The following is a 22051-nucleotide window of genomic DNA, read 5'->3' as shown; positions in this document are numbered from 1 at the left end:
AATCACACTTTCCGAATGGTCGAATGACCAGCTGCAGACTGCGCGATGCGTCCGAGGCAGTACTAAATGCTGTGTTAGAGATCGGTTTGTTTATATAGTGCATGGTCCAAGTGGTCCAAGCATGCGTCACGATGATGCGATGTCTTATTGCGTCGTTATCCCGTGTTCTGTTTTATTTTGCCGCAAAAAGAGGACATATGCACTCTTTTTTGTTTTTTGTTTTCAGTCTCGTCATCTACGATGCATTCACTCATCTTACGGAAATTGTGACCTTACACATAGCTGTTGGATTCTCTTTATGCGATGCCCTTTGTATACTGTGCCTTACGGCAAAAAGGCAATCATCGTCGAAGCACGAATCTTGTGTGTATCATAATTGGTTTGCCAACCTCAGTGCTCGCTGTGTTGAGCAAAGCCTTCGGCCTCTTGCAGGAGGCTAACGTAGACATTGTGATTTGAAGTCTACTAGACTTAAAATGCGTGAGAACTATACCGGTGGCTGATGCAAATGCCTTACAACAGCTGTTCATCGAGTGAAAACCAATACATCCAACATATAATTCACAACACATACACACCGCGGCTGATGATGCGCGTCGCATTTTTTGCAAAATCCAAGAGAAATTTCCAGATACTGTAGCTACTGCTGCACCTAAAGGCTACACGGTGGTTGTTCGACGACCTCGTAAGAACTGACATCCCGTAAATTGCACTCAGAACTAGCTAAAACACCTCCAAATCGTTCCGCAGCGTGCAACCGGCAACACATTCAAGCCGTGCCGCGCCGGCTCGCACAAACCAGAGAGGAGGAAAGGCCCGTTGCGCGCCCTTTCCTCCTTGCCCGATGAAAAGGTCTATACCGGCGGCCACGCACTCGCCGTGTCGCGTTTCAATCCGTAAGCACTGCACATGCAGTGGGGGCTCCATGAAAGCTCCCTGTCAATACTCACGCCTATGAAGCGACGAGATTTCTGGTATTCGATAACCTGACCATTGAGAGTTAAACAAGATGTGGTGTCACGGGTTGGCGTGTAAATGCAATTAACGCGCGTTTTTCGGTGGGTACACTAAGGCTTTGTTTGTGAAAATACGAACACATAAGGGTTGCTGCCAACTGGATCCTTGCGCGACCTTGGAGGAGAATCACCGCAAAACCAATTTCGTCAGCGTGCATTGATAGGTGAACTGTCTTGGGTAAATGTTCAGCAAGGCCGACGATAGTTAGGTTAAACAGAGTAGGGCTGAAGTCATGAAAGGATGTTATTGTTACGGAGACGAGCGCCAGCCACGAACAGTCCTCCAGATGCGTGGCAGTGGTTTGCCAGGGTCCCGTAATTAAGAAAAAAAATCACAGCATATCCACGGGGTGAATGATGATGAGTGGGCGAAGCTCCGGAGGGAATCATCGGATCTCCCGCTTAAGGGGACGCTAGCACAAACGCGTTAGAAACGTGCAGTGCTCTCTAGTAAGGGGGAGCGGCTACAGCGTCTTACGCAGCCATTTACACATGCCGGAACGTGCACCGCGTTTGCCGACGCCATCACATGACTGCTGAGAGAGTATACCCCCCGTATTCATAAACGCTCCTCGACTTGAACTTGACTTGCCACCGCTTTGGGCAGCGCGTTCGAAACGCGTTGAAGGTAAGGCGGAGAGGCCACAGCGTCTTACACCAGCTTCTTACACGGGCCGTAACGCGCTAGCATAAACGCGTTAGAAACGCGCTAGAAATGCGGTCTTTCCTTAATGTTGGGTATTTATTGCCATCGTGGTGCGTGTGTCCATGTCCGCTTCGTGGCGTAGTGGGCTAACGCCGCGCGCTCGGAAGCGAAGGGTCCCTGGTTCGATTCCGCGCTACGGAAACAACTTCGGAATTTTTTTTCTCATTTTTCTCAGACTGGTTACACACTACTGGTTACATACTACTACTACGACGACGGGGACGGAACGGGTGCCGCTATAAGGAGCTTCGCCCCTAAAACAGACTTGCAACGTTCCTTGGGGCAGTTTTTCCGAGCAGAGCTAAATTTTCTTGTGTTCTGCGTGCCAATCTAAGGTCACCAACTGCCTTCGTGTGTCTGTATCTCCTATCAGCTCGTCGTCAAGTGCACGCAGCCTCTTAAGTTCAACGTATAAATTGGAACGGTTTGCTGTCAACGTTAGGAGGCATGATGCTTCTCTCATTGCCTCTGTCATGGTATCCTGGAAGTTGTGGCCGAGGTCTTCTGCCCATGCATTTTGCTTAAATTCACAGCAGTTATTTCTTGGTACAACATTCGACAAGGAGGAACTGCAGAGCCCCTTTATCCATACATATGATGTAATATTGTCACGAGCCTTCAAAAGCAGTATTGTAGGTTTAACAAACCGTAGAGCAGCTGGCTATAGAATACGCGTCTGTCGGGGCTGGCTCTCGAGCTTGCTTTGGTTTGGTGCCTATAGAAATAGCACAACCCACTACAGGGGATTGGCCAATCGGGCGGCAGTGGGAATAAAAATGAAGGATACTTAAGTGGGATTTTCTTACGAGCAGGGAAGAGGCGCGTGGTCTTCTTTGTTCTCTTGGGCTCGACCCACTCTTGCCACGGACCCACTACTTACAGGTGGCAATGTGGTCACTATCGTGCATTTCGATGTTTTAAAACCACTGAAGTTCTGAACTGGGTCCTCCTGATACCAGAGTCAAATCTGGACAACTGGTGTACTTAAGGCCTCGCAGGTACGTAGGACTGCTATCATTCATGAAACAAAGGTCGTGATCAGCGGCGAATGAAACCAGATTACGGCTTTTGGAATTTATTGTCGAGGTACGCCGGAGTAAGTGATGCGTCTTCAAACCCCTGTTTGTAATCAAAGGAACAATGATCTGTAACAATGTGTCTCGCAGTCTATCGCGTTAAAATCGCCTTGGCGGGAATATGTAGACACCAATGAATGTGAAAGACGTTTGCTTCTTTTTTACACGTATCCAGTCATATTGATTGTCGACATGTGGTTGCACTGTGTGGTAGGCATTCATAAAGTCCATGTGAATGTAAACAGCATGCAATCCTCGCACATCGAAGAAATAAAATGGTTCGTATCCTGATAGTTTGATAGGATAATTACCAGAAATCCGCAATTCTGCTAATCATACATGCACAACTAGCCAAGCAACGTATTTTATTGATAGGCTTAATACGTTGCGTTCGCAAACAGCGAAATTGGGAATCCTATTTTCGAAAATATATTGACAGAAGGATGAGAAGCAGGACCTCAGGCCTATGCCGTTCCACTTCGGAATACTAGCATGCCTCACTTCAGTGCGAAATGACAGTGTTGGACGAGCCACGGTGTCTATTGAAGGGTCGTTAGTACTGGATTTGGAAAATTCTGTGCCTGTAGTGCACTTTGAGCGGACGTTTCTGCGTTAGAGTATTCCAGCCTTGTCCAACACGTGGAAGACGAACATCCGCCCAATACAAAGCATGCGATCCCAAGCCCTCCAAACATGTCTTGGGCTCTCCTTATGTGCTTAGACAGCTGCAACGATTGTTATTGCGCGGCAGCACCTGTTCACAACATACGTAAATGTTCAGACTCGCAGAGCGCACATGCGACAACTTTCGCGGTTACCTTCGCACCACCTACCTTGTTTGCCAGCATGGAATCCACAGGCTACATACTCCGGCGTTGTGGCTAGTCACCGAGGCTCACTACCATCTGGATTTAAGCCTGCGAAGCACCCGACGTATGCATTGTGGTGTATTCAGCAACCTCACGTGTGCCTCTCAGTCACTGGCATTGCCAAGAAGACTAACATGTCATCACTAGCCTTGAACCGGCTGTATCTTTTACCCTTAAGTGAGTCATATTTCGACCGCGCACATATCGACACAAACGGTTCTACCTGTTCCAGCAGTTCTACCAGAGCTGTCATAGTCCCATCGAGTTCCATCTCTATACAGCTTAAGTTTTCGCATGTTATGATACGACAGCAGCGGAACATGCGGCACTCCAAGATGGTACCGTTCATTATGTAATTGAATAGCCGCCTAATTGATGCGCAAAATTGATGATTTCTAGGTCACCTTACGAAACGTTAGAGTTTGCCTTAGATCACGGCACTCAGTGAGTAGGTGCTATATGTAATTAAACGTAGGCGCCACTAAGGCTTCCGAGAAAGTACCATGTTATTAAGGCTTCCGAGAAAGTCCATGCTATTATTCCTGACAATGACAGGGCAGATGAAACGGCATGCTCGATCACCAGTAAGATCAGTACGTACCAATACCGATGTCGGGAAGCGATGCAGAGCGGCGTCTGGCATTACACTGCGACATGGGAATGTGCTGAATTTTATCAATTCTGCATTATATTTAATGAACCCTGACGTGTGATTTCTCCTGCCACCCAATTTCTGCCATCGTGAAGCTACTTTAGTGTGCCACCACTGGCTGGGCGTAACATTCAGGAATGCTTATTCATTCCTCATCGGAATGGCCAACATCGCCATATGAAACTCGTGCGGATGGGATCAGACCATAGAACACATTCTGTAGCATTGTCCATCCTACAACTCTCAACGAGATATTAAATGCGAAGCATTTCTTGGCGAACATTTGCTACTTTGACCGTATCTATCTAGCCGCCTACAACTTTGTGCTCTCATGGTCGTTTCGTTAACTTGGTATGCACCAAAATTGGCATACTATGACAAGATTATATGACGAACAAAAACGATATGTATAACATGAATATCATGACATGCGTGTCATGTAGGTCATGAAACAGCCGCTTAGGTCATGGTGCTCTCATGGTCGTTTCGTTAACTTGGTAGGTAGGAAAATTGGCATAGTATGACAGGAGTGTCTGACGAACATAAGTGATAAGTGATGACATAAATGTCATGACATGCGTGTCATGTAGGTCATGACTATGACTCAGCGAAAACTATTAACACTCAAAAGCCACTGAAATGTGTTCGGAAGTGGGTACTAAGTGAAGGAAACACTTCAGGATGCTTGTAGAAGTCAGCCATGAGCATGACTCATCAAAATGACAATGACTCAGCGAAAAAAGTATAGCACTCAAAAACCACTGAAATGGGTTCGGACGTGGGTACTAAGGGAAGCAAATACTAAAGGATGGTGGTAGAAGTCATATTCATCAGCATCACTCAGCAAAATGACAATGACTCAGCGAAAAAAGATTAACACTCAAAAACCACTGGAATGGCTTCGGACATGGACACTAAGTAATGGATAACGCTAAAGCATGATGGTAGAAATCATAGTCATGAGCATGACTCAGCAAAAATGACAATGACTCAGCTAAAAAATCATTAACACTGAAAAACACTGAAATGGGTTCGGACGTGGGTACTAAGCGAAGGAAACACTAAAGGGTGGTGGTAGAAGTCATAGTCACGAGTATGACTAAGGCTTTCGCCCTAAGGTCTCTTACGTGTAGCTAAAGCAACTCCTGAGGACTCATGAGATGGTCGTTTCGTTAACTTGGCAGGCTCCCCGCACACTGCTTCGCATAACATCGATTCCCACACGTTGTGGGATCGGCCGGCTTTTTCTGCGTATGATTCTTAACCGCTTAGACGACAGACCGTTCGCGACAGCTAAGATTCCTGGATCCTATATCCGAAGACCTCTAATATGCATAAGGTCACCAAAGCTCTAATCCACTTTTGGAGGACCACAAGACTAGATGAGCACTTGTGAGTGAGCATTCATCATGCGTGAGTTAACTTTGATCTGCGAGTGCGTGCGCAATGAGTCTTCTCTGATCTTACTTCCGATATTATTTTCCGCGTATCTCGTCGAAGCAGTAGTAAAGCATTAGCTGGCATTTCCAAATGTCGCCACTAAATTTGTTGCCTAATGGCCGCTAGACTGCCGGTCTTTCTAAACGCAAGGCAAATAATGGCGCACACGCATGCGAGATCAACTATGAATGCGCCCATGTCGTGGTTTGCAAAATTTGTTTTATTGCGATAGCAATTATATGGACACTCCACGCAGATTTCTGCCCTCGGCGTCGCCTTCGCCGTGAGGTTCCGTATGACGTCCAACAGCAATGAAATAATCGCCGCGCGCCGTATGCTGTACGTGCTAGTGAAAGCGCATGAGGGCCGCGCGCTTTCATGGGGAGCGAACGCACGGTGGAGAGAAAACGCGACTTGTTCCGTCGCGCGAAAGCCCGTGGGGGGACCGGAGGGAGGGAGGGAGGGGAGGCGACGTTTAGCTGCGGCACCAAATGCGTAATTATTTAAAAAAGTGTCACAGTTTCACCCGAAAGGCAAAGCATCAATTGCGATAGCAAATTAGTAGATAGCTATACGGAGTAAGGATAGTAGTTTTATAAGCTGTATAAGCTTGGACATGCAGCAGCACCAGCGACGCGCAGAACTGTTGTCGACGGTGTCGGCGTTTTGCCCGCATTCGCACCGAACGCGTGCGGCGTTGGTGACTGTTGCCGGTGCCTCTGGGGGCGGCTCGGAGGTTTTCGACGAGATCAGAATGGGACACTCGTCGAGCAGCGTCGGAAATCTTACCCACCTTCTGAAATCCTTCTGATGGACATTAAGTCATACTTTGATTTCAAAGCTGGATCAATAACAGGTGCGCACTCAACACTATAAGCCCGGCAACAACAGCGTATGTTTTTATAACTCGGAGTATCCTTTCTAACCACAAAGATGTGCATATTTTGCCAGTGGCTACAATTGATGCAAAATGCTTGTTTGATTTTTTGCGAATGCTAGTTGTCAAGGTTGAGCATACTGGGTTTAAAGTGATTGCCGTGATATCTGACAATTCCATCAACAGAAAGACAATGTCGTTGTTTTCAAGCCCCCCCGAGACTAAAGATAGTTTATCAACATCCAGCCGACCAATCACGACCTTTGTTTTTAGTCGTGGACCCTGTGCACTTGTTGAAATGTGTCAGAAATAACTGGTTAAACCAGCGCAGTGTGGGAAGGTGCATGTACTTCCCAGATGCAACAAGTACAGAACCCAAACCCAAAATTTTGACAGCATCATTCAACACTTTATGTGAGCTGCATGAGTCTGAACAAAGGGAGCTTTTGAAGATTGCTCCGACATTGTGATTAAAGGCATTAAATCCTTCCAACATGGAGAGGCAAAATGTAAAGTTGACATTAGAATATTCAATTCATCAACTGTGGCAGCACTTCGTAATGCTAAGCAGCCCTTCAGCATGCTAATAGCACGGCTCAGTACATCAACGCGCTGCTAACATGGTGGAATATTGTTAACGTTAAAACTCCACGAAAGGGCCAGCGGCTTTTAGACGACATGCAAAAGCCTATAACCTCAACATTTTGTCCCCAATTACAGTGTTTGGAGAAAATGATGCAGTGGTTAGACTACTTGGAAAGCTTGAAGCACGATGCAGGGCATTTCACAAGGGAAACGCACTCAGCTTTATGTCACACAAATCATGCGCTCCACGAGATCACTATCTATTGCCTTGAAAAACTAGGTATGCGTTACGTTTTGCTGGGCAAGTTTCAGGCAGATTCTCTCGAGGATCGGTTTGGTCGGTACCGTCCGTTGTCTGGTGCAATCTATCATGTGTCAATTAGATAGATTTATGAGTCCGAGACAAAGCTGCGGTTACAGAAAGTCCTCGAGTTGCCAGACATTGACATATTGTGCGATGTTCTTATCATTAGTGCCAGCTCGCTGCTAAGCCAGTTTGATGTCACAGTTAGTGACAGCGATTTTGAGAAGAAAGTGGCACGGCTTCCAGCTGTGACATATGTTGCATGCAGGCTACTGCGCTCATGCAGCTCTAAAGAAACTGTTATGCCAATCATGCAATAAAATCTGGTAAAGGATGATGCAGAGATAGATATTAAGATAAATGTCCTGATTATGAGAATGACCAGGGGTGGGCTGAAATTCGCGCGTGAACTTGTTATAAATGCTGTACTTACCACAGAAATAGTGCTTGACAAGCTTAGGAGTCCCTGCTTCGCCACTCAATTTTTTGCACTTCCTAAGAAGAAAGAAGTATTAGTGGCTGTTGTGTATGGTATCCTCAATGATACTGATGACCTGGATGTTTGTGTTAATGGGCATTCTCCTCAACAAGTCATGCATTACATTTTGAGTGCAGCAGCAGACACCCTTCTAAACAACTTATGCAAAACAGCAAACGAGAACTTGTCTGCCATAAAGGCAATGCGAAAACGTGAAACTGTTAAAGGTTGAGGTGTCTTTTATGTAGTTTTGTTTCCACAGTATAGTTTGTAAATAAAATGCTTTTTTCCGCTCATCAATGTCAAATAAAATGCCCAGCATCCTACCATTCTTCAGAAGGCTTCTAATCTCTATCTTTCTGCTCTGGTTCACGAAAATTGTGCACGTCTGTGTCCTGCATGCTTGAAGCAATATTTTGTGCCAAAGCAGTAAGTGCATTCATAGAAATGTTATTGTACCAATTTTTTACCAACACTCAGTTGCATGTGCACCTTTACTAATAATGTGTTGCTCTACATAGAACAGACTGTCAAGCTGTATATTGTAAACTATCTTATATTGCTGCTGGGCAGAAAGGACTGGCATTTTATGAGTATTCGTGTTCCTTCCACCTTAAACTGCTGGCATTTAATTTTGTGTAATGTTAAATGTTGCCATTTTTTAACAAACCTGTTAGAGCTTTTGAAGCTTTAGAAAGAAACATCTGGAAGTATTAAATATATAGTAATCACCGCAGGGTTGAAAAGTGATTACCTCATACCTACATGATATGGAGGGGATACCCAACACTGATGATAAAAGTTTAGATAAATTCCTCCCAATCATTTAGAAAACGGTTTCTTACGTGTATATGCAAAGCGCCTTCTTAAGGCGCGAGGATACAAACTGTGACGAGTTTTCCTGACCGAACATGCGTACAGAACTGTAGACGCGGTATTTTAGTGAGTTTATACGTGTAATACGAGTCGGCGAATTTAATTTTATTTCGCGACAACGCGCCGCTTTTATGGAGTGAACGGGCGAGGTGAAGCCAACTTCCAGTACGATCTGACCTGCGTGACGTGACGCCGCCGTGTGGGGGCCTTCAGCCTTCTAGGTGATGTTGGCTCAGCGCGCTGCGGATAGAAGAGAGGCAGGGGTCGGGAAGGCAGGCTGCTGGCGAGGAGGAGACCGCGTGCGCATGCACGCGGTGTCCTCCTCCTCCTCTTTCAGGCTGCCATGGCTACCACGGCTCCGCACCACAAATTACGGCTGGCTTAACATTAAAAAAAAACAACTTCTACAACACTATTGTGGCGCTTCGAATATTTTCGTCGAGTTGAGGAAGTTTGTTAGGCAGGAATTGTTTGTTGTAGCTTGAAAACATTACGAAGAAAATGGCCAGCTTTACGAAGTCAGTGACGAAATATTCGGTTAGCGCGCGCGGTAAAAGCTTCTTAAGCAGCTATTAATTACCGGAGTCATAGCTGCAGCTGTCCCTGGCTCTTGAAAACTGCCACAGGTTGAAGGACACTCAATACCCTTGCACCAGCATTCAACAGCTGGAAGAAATTTGAAAGCTGGTAACAATGATCTTGAGACAGGGCAGCTACAGCGTAGTAAATAGTAAGTGTGCACACATGATACACACAAACGCGCATTAGAGTGTATGTATCTCCTGACAGTCCATCAAAAATTTCAGCTGTCCTCCAAGAAAGCCACACTTCGCCCACCACGGCCAGGGAATCGAACGCACAACACTTGGACATAACTACATGGGAGCTGCAGATGCTCTATCAAACGAGCTTCGGTACTACGTAGCTTACGCGGGATTGCAGCAGGAGTGGCGGAGACTTGGAGAGTGATGCCATTTGTGCATGTATTTCGAGGCGAAATTGAAGCAGACAATACGCCGAAGCAGCACAGCTGGTGCACAATGTGGTGATTTCTTTCAGTGCTGATTTCATCTTATCGGTCGTTCTCAGTCTTCTTCACGATAAGACGGTTCTCCGCCGTTGTCAAAGCTTCCGTAGCTGCCACCAGTACAATTTCGCCTCCTGTGTGTCAGGAAGCAGCAAATTATGCGCGTAGCCTCGTAAAACCATGTTTAACCCCGAAGCTTTGCAACCCCTCAGTCTTCGGTGGCCTTCGGGCCACATTAACATGTTTTTCAAAATCTGCGAGAATATTATTTATAGAAAAAAAACAACGCTTCAATTGAAACGAGATATCAATACACGTTTGCAATTTGTTGTATCTCAAGAGAACATATCCCACGGCAGCGAAGTGTTAGGAATGCAGAAGCCATTTCGTGACAAAAAAAAAATGCCGTAAAGTGCAAGCGAAAACTTGACAAAAATTCAGTTGAAAGAAAAAGAGGAAAGGGTAGAGGAGGTAGGTGCGAACTGCTGGGCTCTCACGAGACTACGACGTCCTTGCGGCGAACACCGGCTGACGTTTAGCTTACCCACTGCGGTCGCAAATGAGGCAGCAGCGTTACGAAAGAAAAGCTGGTGACAGGAGGTTGAAAAACGTGGTCCATTGTTTCGGCCGATAAATGTTATCCGCGCACGCTATCGCTTTCGCGTCCCCCGATACCTCTCTCAAGCCGTGTACAGATCTTGGCATGGCGTCTGCCAGGTGACGCCCACAGGCTGCCTCCCCAGGAAATATCATACTAGTGCTGGTCGCTCGCATTCTCTTTCCTGTATCGGACACCCATCGGCGTATCCTGTTACGAGGCTCCTACGGTTTCGCAGCCGGAGGGTTTTCGTATACGATGGGTCCTGATCGAGGACTGTCGCCTTTAACGAGGTCGCCGCTTCGCACCCCACGTGTCCTTGCACTGTCGCTGGTCCTGCTTTTTTCTTTCGTCTCAGTCGCTGCTGCCGGTAAGTGTTGCAATATCTTGCATAAGATTTCGGCACAAAAATGGCGAGTAAATGAGGCAACTTAAAAGCGGCATTTATGAGTGAAAATCTTTAAATTGCCTTGTAATTAGATACTCTCTCAAGCTTTGCAGCTTGAATGTTCTTGTTCTCGCTATTTTCCCATCTTGGCGTTCTAGGCTTCTACCTCCGAAGAATGGCGGAAATAGTGAAACGGTTGCAGTAAAACGTAATGAACCCATTATGGCCTAATGATTCCTGCAGAAATCATGCGGTTTTGCTAGAAATATCTAACATCGAGAAGAAAAACGAACAAGGCTATTTTGAGAAATGTTAGTGTCACCAATGTTAATGACATAATTTGCCGACGTTGTGCTGGAGATAAAAAAAATCTTACAATTGTAGTTGACGTCTGCGTGATTCGAAACATTTATAATTCTTAGAGAACGGTTGTATGAATAATTTAACTGTGGCTTAGCGAATGGTTATGTAGACGTTGCATGCTGCAGTGTTTATACTTATACTAATTGAGACAGAATGTTTCTAAGGCAAAGATATAAGATTGAAAGCAAACTGAAGCACAGTGACACATACCCAAGGGCAACAGCGCATGCACTTAGTTACCCCTTTGCATATACCCAATCACCCCAGTGGCACATACTGAATCACCCCTGTGACCAATTTTAGACTGTCCTATCACCAGGATCAGCCAACAAAAAAATGACAAGATAATCCCCACCCCCCTTCCTCACCCTAATAAGTGGCTGCACTCGGAGTAGAATGCTTCGCATTCATTTGCCTATGCTTGCTTATTCACATATGTCCCTGCGTCGCATCACGCTGAAGTTAGACCTCGGTGCGGCATGTGTGCACGTGGAGCCCACTGCTTGAAGCATATAACCTGCCTTGCGTGATACAAAAATGGTTTTCAACTAAGCTGGCCATAGCTGCCATGTTTAAAGGGTCCCTGAAATGATTCCAACGGTGTAGACGCGCAGAGTACAGCTACAGCAAAACATTAGCACTACAATTTAAGTGAAGCGACTGATATTATCACATTCTGTACCGCGCCCATTAGAAGTTACAAGTTACAAGTTGCCCATTACAAGGCGATTACAAGTTACCCTGCTTCCTGGCCATGCATTTTCTCCGCAAATCCTTCGTAAAGTGATCGCGGATAAGTTCCGCCTTTACTGGGACTCTTCGACTTTCCACTTCTGGCAGCCCGCGGGCTGCCAGAGCCAGCCAGAGCGCCTTCGTTTTTTTCGGGTTGCTCCGCCCACCGCGCGACGCACTTCCGCCGCGCGTTCATTTTACTCGGACTGGACGGTTCTTTCTACCCGTGGGCTGCCAGAACCAGCTTGGACGACTTTTGGTCCGACTGCTCTCTGGAAGTTATCTGGCTAGCAGACGACAAAAAGAGACCCTGCTGCTTTGAGTAACACGCAAGAGAGAGAGAGAGAGAGAGCTGAAACAGAGAGCTCAAACGGGGTTCCGTGCACAATGAATCCAGCATAAGCTTTCGAAATACCGTTGCAGTGGCAAAGCCTAAATATGCGTATATAGGTAGCCCAAGTTGAAGCTCGCCGTGGTGTAAACCTGCCTCCTGCTCAGACGCCTAATTTCTCAGTTTTGGACTGTAAGCATAGGTGGGGGCATTACGTATAATCGGTTGTATCATGTCGCAGGGAAGTCATAAGCTTTGTATCGTGCAAAAGCAGAAAAGAGAGATTTTTCGACTGTAAGCATAGGTGGGGACATTACGTATAATCGGTTGTTTTAGGTCGCAGGGAAGTCAGAAGCTTTGTACCGTGCAAAAGCACAAAAGACAGATAGCTCAAACAGGTACTTTTTTGTGCTCATTAGAAGATTAGTACAGTATCAAACGCGCACATTACAACGCTTTATCAGCTTTCACTGCGGCATCGTCCATTCTGCGAAGTTGCTCGGATGAAGTAATTGACCAGGAATGAATGACAGTGGGTCCTACTCGGTGCACTCGACATCTAGAGTAACTCAGTAGATCAGTTTCTGTCGCCTCTTACCGTCGACGGCGCCGATAACAATGTATTTGGTCTTATCTCAAGGAGAAGGAGTGTGCGCAGAGACGCCCACTCTCAGTTTGCCGTTCTAGCTGCGCTTATCGACTGAACACTTGACCTGTCTTTGTCTCTTGCCTAACAGAGGCACATAATTCTTCTGGAACACTTTCACGCCGAGAATGACAATAGCTGATATGGCATAATCTCCAGCAATATGCTCGGTAAGCGAATTCATGCACCTTAATGGCTGCTCTGTTTTAGCGACATAAAATCGAAACTGCATATTTTTCCTTCCACTCATCGTTATTGTGTTGAAATATATTGCACAGAAGGAAGACAGTATTCAATGTCCTCCCTAGAAGAGGTACTGGGCAGAGAAACAGTGTTGCTTTTCTCACTCACAAGACTAACTTATGGGGCCTTACCTCCCAAAGCTATTAAATATCAATGGTAAACTATTTCATAACCGCACGAATTAAGGAACGGGTCGAGGTATCACAAGCCAAGATGAGAAGCGCTGACAACATATGCCGTGGTTTATTCGTAAAAAGCAATATTTAGAGCCCGCAAGAACAACAACACCACCACCCCCAACGAAAAAGTTGAATAGGTAAAAGACCCACAGGCATGGTCACCCGTACGCACATTGTCACGTCTACCTTGTCCTGTAAACTGATTTTGCGCTGTTACCCTGGTACGGTGAAAAATGGCGAACTGGTCATGCCACTAACTTTCTTAAGGACGCCCCGATAAAGGGCTACGGATTGAGTTGACACGCCAATGATTCATTTATATTTGCCGAACTATCAGTAAGCGGAGACCCCCCAAAAACCGAACTGTTGTTTTGAGATATTTGATGGGTGTACTTCCTTGTCCGTCCGCTAGGTGCCATCAGTATCTTGACGGAAGTCACCGTAGAAGCAAGTCATTTTGCGCATCGCTTGGTTTTGAAAAAGATAAACACGATGTGTCTGCAAAACCATCATGCGCCAACGTAAGGAGCGGCGGGTCTGCAGTAAATTTTGACCGCGCTTCTTTTTAAACACGCTGCGCCATCTTGTGATGCCCCGGAGAAGTCCGCGTGTGGTGGCCTCCGATAATAGAAGCGTGGCGCGCGGGTGCACTCGAACACCGAGTATTGTTGCGTCGCTTGCCTCACACTCACTGTCACATGCACAGTAACCAAAGCTGGCGAGAGGTTCATTGAAGAGCCGGACATACCCAGTGCAATGATGCCGCCACTCGGTAAAGCATTGGCGGGAGAGATTTCCATTGAAAAGCGACACATACCCAATGCATTTGTGGCGCAGCCTGCTAATGCGTCTGGTTACTGTCCTTCAAAAATTCTTGACGCGTGGGTTCGATTCCGCTCAGCATCGGATAAATCTAAGGCAGCTTTTTCGTCATTGTACAGCGCCACGTTACCGGTGGCACATACTCACTTTCCCAATGCGTCAAAGACGCTCATTGAAAATCGGCTCACACCTACTGGCGTCTACCCAGTAACCCAAGTTGTCATCAAAGAGGTTCATCGATGACCAGTATGAAAAGCTTCAAGAAGCCTTCAAGGAACAAGCCCTGAGCCGTAGTACTCAAGTATATGACTGATATCATCGATTCAAGGATGGCAGAATGAGCACAGAAGGTGAACTTCATTGGGGTTGGCTTTCAACTAGACGGACAGATGAAAATGTTGATTTGATTCGCGAAACAATCAACCAAGATAGCTGAATGATAATCGACGAGTTAGCAGAAAACACAGGCATGAGTTTGAGTGAATGCCAACCAATTTTGACGGAGTAATCGCAGATTAGGAGAAAAAAGTATTGAAAGGGGCAGCGTTTCGATTATGTACTGGTTATCGTCGATTCAAGGATGGCAGAATGAGCAGAGAAGATGAACCTGAGAAGGTAACAGCCTTGGGCAGTTATCTACAACGAACACGGCCAAGAACACCTACAAATGAGACTAAATTTCCATTGAAAAAAAAAGGCCAGTCAAGTGTACGCACTTCAGATGGTGGTTCATGGTGGTTCAAAGAATTTGACGGTGATTGATGTATACAGGGTGTCCCAGTTAACACACAGCACGTTTTTAAAAAAGAAGTACGGCGTTACACAAAGCAAACCCAGTGCGGAGAAGTAGGCGCCAGTAATTTTTTCGTTGAGATTTAATTAACTAATTGTAATTAATTATCTAACTCGAGAAGTACTGTCCTAATTGTCGAAGTGTCAATGAGAAAATTGTAGAGCAACATGAAAAACTCCAAATACAGCTTTCTGTAGCTCAGCACTGCTACATAAAAGTGTTTTTTCCGAGCGTGCAAAGCTCATGTATGCAGCGCGCATTGAGCAACAGAAAGCTGTATTGGGAGTTTTTCATGTTGCTCTACAATTTTCTCATTGACACTTTGAAAATTAGTACAGTACTTCTCGTGTTAGATAATTAATTACAATTAGGTAATTAAATTAGGTAAAGGTAATTTCGTCTATAACGAAAAAATTACTGGCGGCTACTCCACTGTACTGGAAACAATACGCACTATGTTTACTTCGCGTAACGCGCCGTTCCTCTTTTTTAAAATCGTGCTGTGGGATATCTGGAGCACCCTGTATATCTTCTATTTTGCAGCTTTCTCTGTCTTTCTCATGTTAATTATTCAGTAATTGGTATCTTTTTGGTATGGTATTTGATGCGAAATTACGTCGTCCTTGTTTTATTTAGAGACGACAACATCTGTGGTGGCGAATTGGCTATGGGGTTGCTCTGCTAAGCCCGAGTGCGCGGGATCAAACCCCGCCCGCAGTCGTGACGTTCGGTGGCGGCTTAATGCAAAAACGCCTCGTTACTGCGCACTGAATGCACGATAAAGAAACGCAGGTGGTTGAAATTAGTCCGGAGTCGCTCACTACGCTGTGCCCGCAATCACATCGGGGTTATTGTATGTAAAACTCCATAGTGTATTTTTTATGTCTATACTTGGGGCACTATAACGTAAAACTATTCCAATGTGCTTTTCATTCCAATCTCCTGATGTCAAATTTACGTAACAGTCGATGCGGCGGTGATCCACAGCGTTGTTTGAACCTCCCAATAAAACGCTGCCCTCGTTTGAAGGAGGTTCCTTTTGCTTGCTTTCTAAGCGAATAGCATTGCCTGCTTTGTCAGGTTTTCCTCATCTGATTGGCTGACAAGAAGCCAGGAGCACGAAGAAGGGGAGATGGTTATAGTGGGGCGGTATTAGCACCGTGAACGTAGGTAACCGGATGATGAACGTGCTGCCCGCGTTTGGGATTGCCCCGCTTGCCCTTGCTTCACTCTTAATTTGATTCTATATAAGTTCCAGTTAAAAAAGGTGATCCGCATATTTTTCTCTGGATCCGAATTACGCAGGCCTACAACGAAAGGTTAACAATTCCGATAGAACGGATCCTCAGCGAAGAAGAATTGGCATAGCGACGTCTTATAGGCGCTGAAAAGGCTCGACAATCTTATACTACCTCGTAAAGATTTTAATACGAAGCATTGTTTTCGACTTCGGGCGTTCTGAGCGTGTCTATCTATCGATCCACCTACGCCGACGGGACTAGCAGTGCCTACCAACTTGAGCTGCTGTGTATATGCTCATGTTCGCGTTGCCAGCGTGGTCACGGCATTGTCTTCATTCGAGCTCCGTCATCCGACTCTCGCCTCTGATTCTCGTATGCGCTGAGCCAGCTGGCGCGCGTAAGAAGACCCCGGCATGTCGGCTGCGGAACACCGGGCGGTGGTTTCCTCCGTACGAAGAGCGATTCGAAAGCAAGTTTCCCACCCCGCGCACGCCAAACTGCTCCTGACGCTCTCGAAAAAGCTCTTGGAAGACCACAGCTTCGTCGAGAAAGGCGTCAACTTGAACGTAGCGTTCGTCAGAGGTTTGCTTGAGCAGATCGATGATAGCGTGCTACTGGGGTACTACTTGGCGCAAAGGAAGAGAAACGTGTTCGCAATAATGGAACAGCTAGGCAAGCCTACGTTCTTTCTTACCCTGAGCATGCCCGACTCCACAATAAGCACCTGCTCGAAGTCATCGAGACAGTCAAATAGCCGGCCGCAGCCTGCTACCTGCAACATGATTCGCTTAATTTCGATTCCCACACTAAGTGGAGTCTGCATAATTTTTCATTATACGAAAATAAATCCCCTTCTCTCCGGCAGTTCCGAATAGCCAGTGGCAGGGTGATTGGTAGGACGACGTCCTTTATTTCCTTTGAAGCAGGGCAGTCACCGGATTATTTCGAAAGAAATGCGATTTTGTTGGGTATATAATGCATCCTTTGACGTGTTCAGTTTTCATGGTCTTTTGACGTCACGTGGCAGAACGACGAAGTGGGTGCAGCCAAAGTTTTTGACCAAAAGCGTAGGGCTAATGCCGGAAAAGTATGGAATCAGAAATAATTATTTTTCTTTTGTTCGGTCCAATCATCTAAAATTAGTGTGCACACGTTCCGTCAGAACGGGAGTTCACACAGTTTTTATAACGTCGTGTGACAGACGGGCTGAAACGGAGGCAGCCAGAAAAATTTTTCACCAATCATAGAGGGCTGCATTGCAGAAAGGGAATGGAAACAGTTCAGAATATCTTTGCGCTCAACAGCGCCATTGGTTAGCCTATTCTCTTTTGACCAAATGGCGAAGTTAGTCGATTCCGTATGTATAGTGCAGTCTATGGTGCAGTGTGGTCAATTTACAATTTTATTTACGTTAATTACGCCCATAGTTAATTTTACCTACTCAGCAACCTATCCTCGCTTCCTGTATAATTGAGACCTACATGTTAATGCGTAAGCATTCTTTGGCGAGTACCCCAGCAAAATCTGTCCCGTGCGTGACGCCTTATATCTGCAAAATAAATGCATAATTGGTCAAGTTAACACATGTAATCGTTATAATTGTGTAATAGTACATTATTGGTGGCACTAAGTAGACATGCGTCAGGCAGCTAAATAGGTAGGCAAAATTGAAGTAGCAGTTGAGCCAAAAAACAAAAACGCTTACGCATTAGTAGAGAATTCTCAGAATTTCTGTAGCAATTATTACTTTTTTTCGAACCTCTACGACGTTATGGTACGCGAACGTTCTTTTCTGGAAGATAATGAGATTTTAAATACGCAAACCCGTTCCATCCCGACTATGAAGACTTTGTCTTCAAAAACCATATCCCTGCGTTTTCATTGAAAGCCACTGGAAGCGCATGATTTCGACGTCTGTCACCTGGGCCGCAACACTTCTCTTAAAAAGTACTACTCTTATTTGACGTTCTTCTGAAAAATTGCTTACCTACAGGCAAAACCTGCATAAGACCGGTCGGTGATTAATTATCTCGCACGGCCTGTAAAGTATGAGTGCAGTGGTTTCGGGATATAGTTTTACTGCGGTATGCACTTAGTATCTCGGTACGCGAATATCCCTGTACCATCGGAGTTTTGTGTAACCTCAAAGCCCCTAGTAACATCACGATCGAAGCGTCGGAAGCGAGAGTATAGCAATGAAAAAGTTGACGAATTTACATGGGCTCGAACTAAGAACCTCAGGGCATTGGAGTGAGTGCTCTACCTTGCGGCTGTAGCTTAATTGTTACAGCATCGAGTTCAGGTGCACATCACCTTTTCACAACAGCTTCCTTTTTTCTTTATTGCATGAAAACCACACAAAAAAGTGCAAGCAAAAATTTAACAACACTGCATCTTGAACCCAAAGTACCTAAAATCAAGTAAGCATACATGCGGCATTGCGATAAAATCTGACGGCGGCGGCTGAGTAGCATACAATTTCACCAATGCATCGTGGATTGCTTTCACGAACCATTAAACGGCCATAGCCCTCGCGCTCTCCCAAACACAGATTGAAGTCATAGTGACCGACTCCCAACAGGCGTGCCGCAACTTCGCTAGCGGCAAAATTCATGCCACTACGCTCAAGATCATCAATCAAAAGCCGCCGACCATGTCAGTCATGATCATCTGGGCGCCAGCTCATCACGGCTTGCCTAGCAACGAGGTCGCCAACCACGTGGCTCAAGATTTGATCCACCGAGCCGACACCGAGGAATCTGAACCCGAGCGCATGCACCCTCTAGTCTCGTACCAAGACATCACAGAACACCACAAGCTAACCCGCAGAACATACGCACCCCCACACAAGTCACTACCTAGAGAGCAGGAGCGATTCCTCCGAGCTATACAATTTAATACATTCCCCCACCCAACCAGAAACCACCTCATAGCCCCTACACAATTCTCTCCGCAATACCGCTTCTGCGCAGAGCCTGGGTCCCTCAGGCACATAGTAGGGGGCAGCAGAGAGGCACCACTCAATCCTCCGAACCCTTACCACACCAACGAGCTTTAGGAGAGAGCCTTGGCCAGCTCCGACCTCGAAGATCAGCAACGGCTGATTGCGAGGGCCCAGGATGAGGCCCGAGCTCAAGGAATTCTGGAATGAGGACGCCTCTCCAAAGCAGTATTTACAAAATAAAGATGTTTATTCTCTCTCTCGCGAACCATTAAGGACAATAGCTCCAAGAAGGTATCTGGCATGGCATGGAAAGAACTTTGTTTTGGTCCAGAGAAACTAGGACCCGAGGGCAAAAGCCCCAGGCTGAGTCGGTGGCTCCGCCCACGTAGGCACCGGTACGCCAAAGGCTTTCCCGATGTCGTGAGCTCTCCGGACGGCCAGGAGTTGATCTTGGAGGAATTCGCTGGATATCCGTCGACTCCAGTCCTCCTCACTGTTGAGGTCCGAAGCCCTTTGGTGGGGGCACAGCCAGAACATATGATCAAATAGACACGGAGTGTGTCCACAACTTTTACATTCCGCGGGAAACTCCTGGTCAATTTTGTTAAGCACAAAAGGTGTAGGATAAGATTTAGTTTGAAGCATTCTTAATGTGACTGCCTGAGCTCTGTTCAGCTTCTGATGGGGGGAGGAAAAAACCTCCTGCCGTCCCTATAGTGTGAGGTGATCTCGTGAAAAGTACTAAGTGAGTCTTTGTAGGAGCCGCAGTCATCCTGGAGCAGTTCCTGATCTGACGCGTGGCATGTGAGATCTCGCACAGCAGAGTGAGCTTGCTCGTTAGGATTGCAGCCACTGGGGCTGACCGAGTGGTCCTGATGAGCCGGAAACCCGACTAGGTGTGAGCTATCCAGTTGCTCATAATTATGAGTATTAATACTGTGTATAAGTAACTTGTGTGCTTCCTTAGAGACGAAGCCGGCGGAGTAGTTTCTAATAGCTGTACGGGAATCGGAGAAAATCGTGGAGCTTCTCCTCACTTGTAATTGCAAGTGCTATGCTTGCTTCTTCGGCGGCATGAATTGAGCTCGTTCTTAGTGACGCCGCGCTTATTAATTTACCGTTCTCATCGACCACGGCAATAGCGTAGCGGTTGCCCGATCCATAACTAGTTGCATCGACAAAAAGAGCTGAGCTTTGTTGTTTGCGCAATTTACCCAGAAAGCATTTGGCCTTGGCGTCCCTTCTGCCCTTGTTGTGGACAGGATGAATATTTCTAGGTATGGGGTCCACAAGTAATTGTGTCTCCATCTCTTTGGGTACTTTGAGTTTAGAGACGTCTCCTCCTCGGAGGCAGAATTCCGACTTCATCTAGAATTTTGGGCCCTGACTTAGTGTTGGATAGTCTTGCAATTTGTGACATCGAATGGGCCTCAATGAGCTCATCTATGGTGTTGTGAAGTCCTAACTTGTTGAGGTCTTTGGTACTCGTTCCGTGCGGGAGCCCCAAAGCCCTTTTGAGTCCGGAGCATATAAGTGCGTTCAGCTTAGCCTTCTCTCCTTTCCCCCAGTTCAGGTATCATGCAATGTACGTGACATGACTGATGAAGAATGCCTGATATGCTCTGATGAGATTGTCCTCCTTGAGACCGGCATTTCGATTTGAGACCCTGCCCAGGAGCCTTAAAGTATTGTTGGCCTGCCCTGTGAGACGGTTTAGAGCCGTAGCATTACAGCTCCTTGCGTCAATGAGAAGACCCAGAATTTTATTGTGTCTACTCTTTGTATGACCCGTCCTGTGTTGTCTGTCATCTTTAATTGGCCGAGGTTCTAAAGGCGCAAGGTTCCTTACACCCTGTCTCCCCTTTACAAAGAGCAGCAGCTCAGATTTACTAGGTGATAGCCTGAGTCCGGTGCCCTTAAGGAAGGATTCTGTGGTGTCTACGGCTGCCTGTAGTGTCTGCTCTAGTGCAGCGAGTGACCCCCTGGGGACCCACACTGTGATATCGTCAGCGTATATGACGTGCCCCAAGCTCGGGATTTTGGCCAATTCCTCCGAGAGCCTGTGCATGGCAATGTTAAAGAGGAGTGGGGACAATACCGAACCTTGTGGTGTGCCGCTGTTGCCTAAATTGTGTGGACCGCCTGTGACTGTCCCGAGTATCTACCGAAAGAAGGCATCTACCGGGAAAAGTTTTCCGGGAACAACTCTGTCGTTTTATCTCAACTTTATATTTGTTACGGTCGGAAGCGGTCTGTATGACCTTACCAAATTCCAGTATTTTTATTGGTATAACGGTGGCACCTGTGCTCAGTAATATTTCTTTAAGCTAGCTTGGCAGGTGATCTTGAGTTATAGCTTACAGGCGTGGTTACGGAAGTGTTCTGATATGTCGAGGATATTTCGTTTTTGTCGAGAGTATGAACGGCACCATGGTGATGTTTAACGTTTCAAGGTTGTTTAAAGAAAAGGGCCATGGTTTGCGCTTCACATGCGAGGCCACCAATTAATTGTAGTAAGATGCAGGTTCTAGATCTAGAGACACATGTGTGCTGGCCATATTCACCGAGCTCAGTTAATCCATGTTTAAATGTCGCTTCTGGGCATTCTAGTATAGTCAACAACGCTTTTTTAATGTCATGCGTGAAGCCTGCATTGCTGAAATTGTGTGCCCACACTACCATACTACTGCGTGGCGTCATCGAGCAGAGGTAGAACACCGGGCTTCTAATCTAAAGGTTGGAAGTCCGAATCCTCGTCCCGTCCACTACATTTTCAGGCTTGTAAGTGGCGCCTGACACAGGCACAAAAAGATTTCCGAAAGCCAGGGGGGCCATACTAGTCCAGGTGCCCACTAATTAGGAAGG

General features: G+C 46.3%; 1 protein-coding gene across 1 annotated transcript in view; it reads left to right on the top strand.

Moving 5' to 3' along the window:
- Positions 1-10619: 10619 nt before the first annotated feature.
- The window catches only part of LOC119448918 (MAM and LDL-receptor class A domain-containing protein 2), a 666053-nt gene continuing 654621 nt past the window's right edge, over positions 10620-22051 (top strand). Inside the window, exon 1 of the mRNA XM_049666563.1 lies at positions 10620-10874. Within this exon, the coding sequence (XP_049522520.1) occupies positions 10763-10874 (112 nt within the window). The 5' untranslated portion in view covers positions 10620-10762. The remainder of the gene's footprint in view (positions 10875-22051) is intronic.

This window comes from Dermacentor silvarum, chromosome 4, assembly GCF_013339745.2.
Source record: "Dermacentor silvarum isolate Dsil-2018 chromosome 4, BIME_Dsil_1.4, whole genome shotgun sequence".
In the NCBI taxonomy this organism is placed as follows: Eukaryota; Metazoa; Arthropoda; class Arachnida; order Ixodida; family Ixodidae; genus Dermacentor; species Dermacentor silvarum.
Note: the sequence above shows the minus strand (reverse complement) of the source record. Positions and strands in the feature narration are given on the sequence as shown.